This window comes from Lissotriton helveticus, chromosome 4_1, assembly GCF_964261635.1.
Source record: "Lissotriton helveticus chromosome 4_1, aLisHel1.1, whole genome shotgun sequence".
Taxonomy (NCBI): domain Eukaryota; kingdom Metazoa; phylum Chordata; class Amphibia; order Caudata; family Salamandridae; genus Lissotriton; species Lissotriton helveticus.
The window spans coordinates 1,531,496,821-1,531,508,553 of NC_136063.1; the positions used below are offsets into that span (position 1 = coordinate 1,531,496,821).

Below are 11,733 nucleotides of genomic sequence, written 5' to 3' on the forward strand. Positions count from 1 at the left end.
CAAGCTTCTCTCGGATACCCAATCATGAACAAAAAGAGGCAAATTAGTAAGAAAAACATATTGGTTAATTCATTAACATTATTTTGAGGTTCTTGAATACAAGCAAGTCGCTTCATATGCGAATCCTTGAGTGACCTGGTTGAATGGCGTGGGTTTAAGTGTCGTCATAACATTTTATAAATGAGAGGCTGGAGCTGTAGATATAAAGATGTCTTCTTTATTTTCTTAAGTAAGGACGGAGGAAACCCGATGAGCAGAGCCGAGTTAGAAACTGTATCTAACGGCTGTTCGAGAGAACTCTGGGCTCGGAGGCACAAGGGAAACGCCATCACGAGCTCAGAGTAACTCACGAGCCGGCACGAGAGAATATAAGTATACAATTAACATAACAGTAACGTTAGCATGAATGGTTGCCAAGCGCAACATCGCTCAGCTGTGGGGAGCCAGACAGCCACCCCGGCTTGGGAAATGGGTAGAAGACATGGATTGGTGCATGTTCAGGGAGAGGTCGGTCTACGTTTCTAGATTTTGTCCCAAAAAGTGGGGATCTGGGCAGATTGGAACTGCTACCGTGGTGACATTTGTAAGCCCCCTATCTGTCTGGAAGAAGAGGAGGCGCAGGAGTCCCTGTGATCCCTTGATCATCATCCTGTATGTATTGTTTGAAGTATGGACCTGTATACTTGACAACTGTGTAACTGGTCAATGTCACCTGATGTCTTTCGTTTGTTAACTGTTAATAAAAATATTTGTAAAAAAAAAAAAGAAAAAAGTCATTCTCCTCTATGACTCTTTTGCCGTGCTCTTCTTGGCTCTATAAATTTCATGATATAATATGTATTTTTAATATGACTTTAGACCTGTCAGTCTTAGGGTGGCCTACCCCCAGTCTTTTTTCCTTACTCCTCCATTATTGCTGATCTCGTTTTTGTTGGCTTTAGGACTCTGTGTACTTTACCACTGCTAACCAGTGCTAAAGTGTGTATGCTCTCTTCGTTAACCACCCCTCTTTGATGGATGGAAACCTCCAAAATCTTCTCCTACTAGAGAGTGGGCATCAGGTATAAATATTGGTCACTCAGACCCAACTTTTCAGTGCACCGTGTGACCTATGGAAGACTCAGAAGGATTGCTGTGCTGATCTACAATAGGGAGTGCTTCTATGCTGCTCTTCTGCCGTGCCGCATGAGTAAACGGACTGGACCTACATCTTGAACCTGAAACCACCAAAGTGACTCCAAGGGTTAGATGACTGACCTCCTGATCAGAGCCTAAGGAACAGAAATGGCTCCAACCACCTTAAACCCAGCACCTGGACTCGGCTTGTTGTGAGTCCTACTCCCCCATTGGTGCGACCCCAGTCCGGGATCCTTCAAAGTGAGTCTGAACGTGCTCTTACAGCCAAGATGTGGTCCTGTGGTCAGAACTGATACAGCGTGACAGAACTCCTCGCAGCCCCGCTTCTGAACTGATACAGTGGGACGCATTCCAGATGCCAAACCTTGAACTGCAGCCCACAGTCTCCTTGGAAGTGCTTCTGTATTACTCACCTTCGATGCAGGCCTTTGCATCACAAGCCCCCCATCGATGGTATCCTTGGCAACAAAGCAGGACCCCGCATCGCTTTTGACATATGAGCATTTGTGCGTTTGACAAAAAACGGAAATGTTTAGACTCTATTTTTTAGATTTCTAAATTGCTTTGTTGTAAAATTAAACCTTAAATAGTGATGTGCACCTATTTTTGTATTTAATAAGTAGCCATTTGCAGTGTTTACGGAGAGGTTTCCTCTAAGCAAAGTAGCAAAATGTGAAGTATTTTTTTCATATCTATGTTTCTACTGATCATGTCACCGGAAGTGCTATGTTGTTTAAATTTCCCACTTTTCAATATGTCGCCAAATGATCAAGGTCACAGTTCGTGTCCGAAACGCATCTGGGACTGCACCTTTCTTCTATATAATAAAGCACCATAATCGGCAACAGCATATTTCTGTGTCCGTGGTCCTATCTGTGCGCGCTCGCACGAAGATATTGCCTATATATATATATATTCAATGAAAAAACCATAGGTTTGAGACCATATATAGTTAGGTGAATATTTTAATCATTCAAAACCAATGAAATTCCCATATATAGTTAGTTGCACTAACTATATATTTCGCGCACCCGCAATCCACTGCTGATGATGTCACATATTACATCATTCATGACATGGTCAGTGAAATCACTGATGACATCACTGATGACATCTCAAATGACATCACTGATGACATCACTGATGACATCTCAAATGACATCACTGATGACATCAATGACATCTCAAATGACATCACTGATGACATCACTGATCACATCTCATTTGACATCATTGATCACATCACTGATGACATCATTCATGTGCTAATACGATGAACCTCTTCAGGCTCTAATATAACCTTAGATACACTCAGTGTATACAGACACTCACACACTGTCACTCATCCATGGAGTTACTCACACACCTAGTCAGTCATGCAAAGAATCAATCTCACCTCCATTTCCTCAACTATACAGTTATACACACCTTACTTATTCAAACATATACTAACACATATTTACTCTCTTATACAATCCCTGATACAAGTTCACAATGATCCATACAGCCACTCACACATTCACTGGCTCTCATGCACAGTTATTTATATATGCCAACTCTCACATGTACTGTGTTTTACATATGTACTTACTATGACATGTAGCATTGAGATATCCATTCACTCATCCATACACTCATGCACACAGTCAACCGCCCATGTAGCTGTTTCCACATGCACTCTTGAACTCATACACCTAGTGAATCAACTGCTCACACATCTATGCACAGAGTCACACACCTCCCAGCCACCCCCACACACACTCAATCTCCCATACAAATACTTGGGTAACCAATCAATAACACATATAGCCTCTCGTATAGCTAATGATCAACACATGCAGCAGTTTACACCACAGCAGACATACTGATGCACACATTCAGACAGTTTAGTCACTAACCCATGCATTTAGTACGACACATTTATTCACTCACTCATACAGTCAGTCACACACCTACTAAATCCTTCATCCAGACACTTATACATCCTCTCATTCTTCAATATGTAAAACATATTTAAACTTTACCGAAACACACAGTCACTGGATGATGTCATCAGTGATGTCATCAGTGATGTCATTTGAGATGTCATCAGTGATGTCATCAGTGATGTCATTTGAGATGTCATCAGTGATGTCATCAGTGATGTCACTGACCATGTCATGAATGATGTAATATGTGACATCATCAGCAGTGGATTGCGGGTGCGCGAAATATATAGTTAGTGCAACTAACTATATATGGGAATTTCATTGGTTTTGTATGATTAAAATATTCACCTAACTATGGGGCTCATTAGGATGGCGGACGGAAGAGCCACCGCGGCCCTGTAGTAGGCGGAAAAAGCCTTTTCCGTGTCCGCCTGCCGCGGATACTCCGTCCGCCATATCAGGATAGGAAAACGTGTCAAATTCCCGTCCGCGACGGGAAAGCACGCTCCGCCGCCGAACTACACACGAGAGCGTGGCGGACGGAACACATCCGGAGGCCACGCCGTACGGACTGACGTCGAAGACCGTCCTCCAAATCAAGATGGCGGAAAATACACATAAAACCGCAGCGGAAAAACAACCTGTCTGAACACGGCGGAATCCCCACTGCGAAGACAGGTGACATAGCAGAGATACCCACCGCAAGCTGACCAACACCATGGACCCAGCGCTACACGCTTTCCCGATGCTCTTCGCGATCCACCACGTCCTAGTCATGGCCCACCACGGACGACGACGCAGGTAAGGCACAAACCATTGGCTGTCTGCAGGGGAATACCAGTAAGGGACGTGACGTAGGGAGGGGGAGTGTCATGTTACCGAAACCACTGATGAGAAGCATATACAAATACACATTAGTAGTACGCAAGCAGGAATGACAACGACAGACCACGAGACCTGATAGACAACCTTTATTGTACAAAATAGGGGTAAAATCACAGTGTATGCGTGAGCATGGGCAAAGTGGGCACCACAGCAGCTACATCATTGGCAGTCAACGAGAGGGCAGAATGCAGTATCAGAGCATCAACAGGGCATTGTGCAGTACAGAGCAGGTACATCATTGGCAGTCAACGAGAGGGCAGAATGCAGTATCAGAGCATCAACAGGGCATTGTGCAGTACAGAGCAGCTACATCAGAGGCAGTCAACGAGAGGGCAGAATACAGTATCAGAGCATCAACAGGGCATTGTGCAGTACAGAGCAGGTACATCATTGGCAGTCAACGAGAGGGCAGAATGCAGTATCAGAGCATCAACAGGGCATTGTGCAGTACAGAGCAGCTACATCAGAGGCAGTCAACGAGAGGGCAGAATGCAGTATCAGAGCATCAACAGGGCATTGTGCAGTACAGAGCAGCTACATCAGAGGCAGTCAACGAGAGGGCAGAATACAGTATCAGAGCATCAACAGGGCATTGTGCAGTACAGAGCAGGTACATCATTGGCAGTCAACGAGAGGGCAGAATGCAGTATCAGAGCATCAACAGGGCATTGTGCAGTACAGAGCAGGTACATCATTGGCAGTCAACGAGAGGGCAGAATGCAGTATCAGAGCATCAACAGGGCATTGTGCTGTACAGAGCAGGTACATCATTGGCAGTCAACGAGAGGGCAGAATGCAGTATCAGAGCATCAACAGGGCATTGTGCTGTACAGAGCAGGTACATCATTGGCAGCACATGAGAGGGGCTAAGTGCATCAACAGTCCATTGCACAGAACAGGTCCATCACAGGCAGCACATGAGAGGGGCTAAGTGCATCAACAGTCCATTGCACAGAACAGGTCCAGAGGCAGCACATGAGAGGGGCTAAGTGCATCAACAGTCCATTGCACAGAACAGGTCCAGAGGCAGCACATGAGAGGGGCTAAGTGCATCAACAGTCCATTGCACAGAACAGGTCCAGAGGCAGCACATGAGAGGGGCTAAGTGCATCAACAGTCCATTGCACAGAACAGGTCCATCACAGGCAGCACATGAGAGGGGCTAAGTGCATCAACAGTCCATTGCACAGAACAGGTCCATCACAGGCAGCACATGAGAGGGGCTAAGTGCATCAACAGTCCATTGCACAGAACAGGTCCATCAGAGGCACACATGAGAGGGGCTAAGTGCATCAACAGTCCATTGCACTGAACAGGTCCATCAGAGGCAGCACATGAGAGGGGCTAAGTGCATCAACAGTCCATTGCACAGAACAGGTCCATCAGAGGCACACATGAGAGGGGCTAAGTGCATCAACAGTCCATTGCACTGAACAGGTCCATCAGAGGCAGCACATGAGAGGGGCTAAGTGCATCAACAGTCCATTGCACAGAACAGGTCCATCATTGGCAGCACATGAGAGGGGCAGAATGCAGTATCAGAGCATCAACAGGGCAATGTGCAGTACAGAACAGGTACATCAGAGGCAGTAAACGAGAGGGCAGAATGCAGTATCAGAGCATCAACAGGGCAATGTGCAGTACAGAACAGGTACATCAGAGGCAGTAAACGAGAGGGCAGAATGCAGTATCAGAGCATCAACAGGGCAATGTGCAGTACAGAACAGGTACATCAGAGGCAGTAAACGAGAGGGCAGAATGCAGTATCAGAGCATCAACAGGGCAATGTGCAGTACAGAACAGGTACATCAGAGGCAGCACAACTACGTGTCCCTACCAAACCGTCACAGGGACCACAAGAGTGCCACGCAGTTCTCAATGGACACACCATGTGAACTAACATTTGAGTGAAGTGTACAGCACCTCACATCACAGAATCAGGGGGACTGCGTGAACTACCTGCCTCGGACACACTGGCAGCACCAGCAACAGGAGTGTGAGACACAGACACAGCCCGAGTGACACACACATGGGCCACGGACCCAGACACACTGGCAGCACCAGCAACAGGAGTGTGAGATACAGCCACAGCCCGAGTGACACACACATGGGCCACGGACCCAGACACACTGGCAGCACCAGCAACAGGAGTGTGAGACACAGCCACAGCCCGAGTGACACACACATGGGCCACGGACCCAGACACACTGGCAGCACCAGCAACAGGAGTGTGAGACACAGCCACAGCCCGAGTGACACACACATGGGCCACGGACCCAGACACACTGGCAGCACCAGCAACAGGAGTGTGAGACACAGCCACAGATGTAGTCACTGACACGTGAGCCACTGACCCAGACAGACTGCCAGCACCAGAAACAGGAGTGTGCAACACAGCCACAGATCTCCTAACTGACACGTGAGCCATAGACCCACATACCCTGCCAGGATCTGCAACAGGAGAGGGCACAACTGACACTGTGCCACCATCTGATACACGAGAGTCAACTGCACCAGCGCCACTGGGACAACTGAAATGATGAGCCACAGGGCTGTATGGGCCAGGAGGCAGGGTGGGCCTGGGAGCTGGGGATAGCTCACCTAGAGCCAAATCGGGGTTGGCAGGTGTCAATGGTGTGTGTCTGCGTTTCTTAGGGTGGTGTGAGTGCACCCTGGACAGGACAGGACTGCCAAGTGGTGGGGACTCCAAAGAATCACCACCCAGCATAGGTGGAGCAACTGCTGCGGGGGATCTGGTTTCGGGGGACGTGCTGGAGCCTGCTTGTCGTTTGCTCTGTGCCTGCCGCCTGGACTCGGAATGATGTGTAATGGGGGATGCAACAACAGGGGACACCCTCCTCTGCTTCTGACTGGCCTGGATGGGAGTGGAGGTATGGGGGGACTCCGCCGCGGAGACATCAGTGTTACGTTTAGTAGAAAACATCAGCCTCAGTGCAGCCAGGGGTGAAGTATGCCTGTCCTTGATAGCGCCATTGTCCATGCCAGATGCCTTGTCCGTAGGATGTGCCTTATCCTTAGGTGGAGTGTTGTCTCTGGATGTAGCCTGTGCCCTGCTCGCCGCCCTGTTCCTGCCAGCAGACTTGTCGTCTGTGGTGCACCTGTCTCCAGCAGACACCTGCTGTCTGTGTGTGTCCCTGTCCTTGGGAGAGTCCCTTACCTCTGCTGTGGGCCTGCTCTTGGAAGTCTCCCTGCTCTTAGTAGGTGCCTTAGTCTTCTCACTGTCCTTGGGAGAGTCCCTTACCTCTGCTGTGGGCCTGCTCTTGGGAGTCTCCCTGCTCTTAGTAGGTGCCTTAGTCTTCTCACTGTCCTTGGGAGAGTCCCTTACCTCTGCTGTGGGCCTGCTCTTGGGAGTCTCCCTGCTCTTAGTAGGTGCCTTAGTCTTCTCACTGTCCTTGGGAGTGTCCCTTACCTCTGCTGTGGGCCTGCTCTTGGGAGTCTCCCTGCTCTTAGTAGGTGCCTTTGTCTTCTGACTGGCCTTGTCCAAGGAACAGTCCATGGACATGTGACTATCCCTTGCCTTGGGAGTACCTTTCGTGTTGAATGGCTGTGTAGCTCCGGAAGGCATGTCCCCCAACAACACTTGTGGATCCTGTGTGTGTACTCCAGTGCATCTGACGTCGTCTACGTGAACAGATTTAGCTGATCTAGGGGATGGGGTCTGTGCCCTGCGTGCCCTGACGTGCTGTCTGACGCTGCTTCTAGTGCAATAAGCTGTATTTGAGTCCTGCTCAGAATAATCACTACCCCCTGAGACATCCAGCGGTGTAGATGGTGAAACACAAGTAGCACCCTGTTCGTTCGACTGTACTATTGCAGACGACACACTGCTTGCCAATGACTGCACTGTCCTGTGTAGACCTGCAAGATCGCCATGCATCCCTTCCATGAATGCCACCACCTGCCCCAACTTCCTATCATGGTCCTGGAAAGCATTTGTCATATTGGTCTGCCCCACACACAGCTGTCTGAGCAGATCAACGGCCTCAGCACACAGTGCATTTTGGCTCACCGTGGCAGGGGCAGCGGTGCCTGCACCGAACGCCACTCTGCTCCCCCTACTCCTCCGGCCACGAACAGTACATGGTGCAGTTGGCGGAAGTGTGGGCCCTGTGTGCTGTCTTACGACAGAAGGTGGTGAGTGCCCACTCCCAGTCTGTGACAACAGTGCAGGCTCACCCAGAGTGTCCGACGAGGAGGACGATGGCGTCTCCACATGCGAGTCCTCAGGGACGGTCCTGTCCCCCTCTCCGGCGCTGGCCTCCTCCGTGTCAGTCTGCGTGTGTGCGAAGTCTGAGCCGGACTCATTTCCTCGGCTACTCTCCACCGTCTGTGGCTGAGTGTCCTCTGTCAAAGCTGAAATGCACAGAAAAGATGTGTGAGTCATGGGCACACTCACGTACAGAAGGAACAGGATAGCCAAATCACATAGCAGACAAAGGTTTAGGAGCCCTCATCCTGCACATGGCCCACCCCTACCAGTCATCCTCACATTTTCTGCCATGGGGCCATGGACCACTAGGGGATGTGCTTTTACACTCAACTACTAAGCAAGTGGCGTGTCAACATGGCGGACCTGGATGTCAAATGAGTACCGCCAAATGGGACCAAAAAGGCATCACAGGCATACATACGCAACACGGAACTCAATAGTGTGTCTGTGCACCAATACATGCATAGCACTCACAGGTTTCCTACACAGACAGTATGCTCACCGCTAGTTTGCTGTCGATCGGCACTCAGACGTTCGGCCAGTTCAGGATGCGTCACTGCAATGATACGTTGCATGAGAGGGGTCATGGAGCGTCGGGCCAGACGGGGCGTCCTTGGAATCAGGCCCAGTGTTACTTCCGCTACATTCTTGCTCAGCCTGGAAATGTCGTCCCAGCGTTTGTGGCAGTGTGTATGTCGTCTGTTGCACACCCCCAATGCCCGTACTTCCCTTGCTATGCTCCTCCACAGGTCCTTGCGAAGGTGCAGCTTGACCTACCATGATGGGAGACAAAAGGGTGTAAGTCAGTGGACAGGTGGCCTGTCACACACATAGGGGCAAGACGTTACTGTCAGCAGCCATGCACAATCAGGAACATATGTCTAGCCCACACTACACAGCTAAGATAGAAATAGGCCTGATCATTTGGCCCCCTCATGCACACCAACATGTCCCACACTGCACTTACCACCCGTCCCGGTGCGCCGTAGAGGCGTCCATAGTTGCGGAGTACACCGTCCACGAGGACATCAAGCTCCGCGGCGGTGAAGGGTCGAGACCGGATCTCTTTGCCTGACGACATGGCAAGATCACGGAGTATGGCACTAGAGCAGCAGTCGGTGGTCAGCTCAGCAGCAGCAGCAGGTCGAGGTGATGGTCACAGGCAGCAGTCGGTGGTCAGCTCAGCAGCAGCAGCAGGTCGAGGTGATGGTCACAGGCAGCAGTCGGTGGTCAGCTCAGCAGCAGCAGCAGGTCGAGGTGATGGTCACAGGCAGCAATGGTCCCCAGGGTAGAAAGTTTCATTTTGGCCAACACACATATATAGGGCCCTCAGCACGTGTCAGTGGCATACGTCGCCAGCAATTGGTCAGCCCTGGAAGCGTGATCGTGAAATGGCCCAATGACTGGCCCTGTTGTTGCGGTGCACAGCTTCCTCTACTTGCGATTGGCCGTATGCGGCCAGCGTCCCTCTTCCCATTGGCTGCATGTGCAGGGACCGTCACGGGCACACATCGGCAACCGCACGTGCAAGCCTCACGGAAGGAAGCTTCAGTTGCAACAATGTTGTATCACTGGCGCCTCCATGGCGGTGCACGTACACAGCGGGGGAGGTGCAGGCCTATACACCCTGTAGATGTACTCAATGGACATGCCAGTTCATGACCCCCCTTACAGTCACCTTGCATCATCCACCGTACACCGGCCGGAGCGGCCGGCCCATGAACAACCGCCGTGCCAGGCCCTGCCCAGGACCGCCGTGCCGGCCATGCCAACAACCGCCATTGCACGGCCCTTCCACTACCGCCGTGCCAGGCCCTGCCCAGGACCGCCGTGCCGGCCATGGCAACAACCGCCATTGCACGGCCCTTCCACTACCGCCGTGCCAGGCCCTGCCCAGGACCGCCGTGCCGGCCATGGCAACAACCGCCATTGCACGGCCCTTCCACTACCGCCGTTCCCTGGCGGTCCGTGCAATGGCGGTTGTTGCCATGGCCGGCACGGCGGTCCTGGGCAGGGCCTGGCACGGCGGTTGTTCATGGGCCGGCCGCTCCGGCCGGTGTACGGTGGATGATGCAAGGTGACTGTAAGGGGGGTCATGAACTGGCATGTCCATTGAGTACATCTACAGGATGTATAGGCCTGCACCTCCCCCGCTGTGTACGTGCACCGCCATGGAGGCGCCAGTGATACAACATTGTTGCAAATCGACCATCCGTCCCGGAACCTTACACATGCACTTGCCGGTGTGTGGGCGTGACGGTCTGTGCACGTGCAGACAGTGTGAATGTCGAAGGCGGCCCGCGTATGCCCAGACGTAAACAGCGGATGCAGTGCACCGCCATGGCGTGATCAATGTTAGCATCTTAGCCGATGATGCACCTTGTACCATTGTCTGCAGCTGCCTGCTCACGGTTGTGTGCGTGATTGCGTGGCTACACATGTCATGCTCCATCCCATGTGTGTCCATACCATGGCCATCGGTGAGCCACAAGTGTCCATCACGTGTGCATGTCCACATCGGGTAGTACCCTACACAATTCAGTCGTACCTCACATGTACACAGTAGATCCCGTATGAATGGGCACCTGTGAATCAGTTGTGAGTGAGTGGTATGTGTCAGATGATGACTATGGTGGGGGTTCTGTTGTGTACTGTACATGTGTGTTGCCTATTGTGTCCCCATGCATGTGATGTCCGTATGCCCACCATTCCTGGTGTTGCCATTGGGGCATCATGATATGGGGGGGTGGGGGGGTGTTTAATTTAGTATGTGTGCATGTACTTGCATGTGTGCATGTGATGTTGGGCCTACACATGTGGGTCATGTCACATGTCTGGTTGGCAGTGATGTTGAGGTGAGACACTGTGCATTGCACATGTTGCTAAACATCATGTTGCTAGTGGATGCACATTGTAGCTACGTCGGTCCATGTTGTCCTGACAATCAGAGGAGTCACACATATGACAAGCATACACTGGATACTACATGTTGGTAGAGGGCGTTGACATGTGATTGAGGTGCACACACGTGCGTTGTATGTTAATTGACTTCCATTCCATCTACTCCCACACAGGAGGGCTCCAAATGTCCTTCGCCCATACACTGTGCTGGAGGATATGGTGGACGAGGAGGTGATCCGGAAATTCAGGCTGGATCGCCGTCGATTGTTGCAACTTGTGACCCTATTGTCTCCTCATCTGCAGCCGCGAAGAACCTATCCAGGTTCCATGACACCCACGCAAAAGGTGATGGCGGCACTCCATTTCTTCGCAACAGGCACATTCCAGTACACAGTTGGAGATGCCGGGGGAATGTCACAGGCCATGTTCAGCACGGTACTCCGGGATGTACTGACAGCCATGATGCTGTACAAGCATGACTATATACATTTCCCTCAGGCGGCGGACTTGCCAGCGGTCAAAGCTGGCTTCTATGCCCTGGGTCGTATACCACACGTTGTGGGTTCCATTGATGGCACGCATATCGCGATCATTGCACCACGGGCACGTGAGCAGGTGTATAGGAATCGGAAACACTTCCATTCCCTGAAC

The 11,733-nt window shown here is 51.1% G+C and overlaps 1 protein-coding gene across 1 annotated transcript; it reads right to left on the reverse strand.

Moving 5' to 3' along the window:
* Positions 1-592: 592 nt before the first annotated feature.
* Positions 593-9,722, reverse strand: LOC144828180 (uncharacterized). The gene is made up of 3 exons (XM_078686276.1): positions 8,684-9,722; positions 7,381-8,324; positions 593-733 (listed from the first exon to the last, which is right to left on the reverse strand). The coding sequence occupies exons 1-3, from the start codon at positions 8,766-8,768 to the stop codon at positions 593-595; spliced, it is 1,170 nt and encodes a 389-aa protein (XP_078542402.1). The 5' UTR covers positions 8,769-9,722.
* Positions 9,723-11,733: the final 2,011 nt, after the last annotated feature.

What these genes read in the sequence shown, in the direction of transcription:
- LOC144828180 (XM_078686276.1), bottom strand. Translation starts at nt 8,768, where the DNA reads ATGACCCCTCTCATGCAACGTATCATTGCAGTGACGCATCCTGAACTG. An exon ending in CGATCGACAGCAAACTAGCG is followed by an intron (nt 8,325 to 8,683) that starts GTGAGCATACTG and finishes TGTGCATTTCAG; the next exon opens with CTTTGACAGAGGACACTCAG. An exon ending in AGAGCAGGCCCACAGCAGAG is followed by an intron (nt 734 to 7,380) that starts GTAAGGGACACT and finishes TTTTATTAACAG; the next exon opens with TTAACAAACGAAAGACATCA.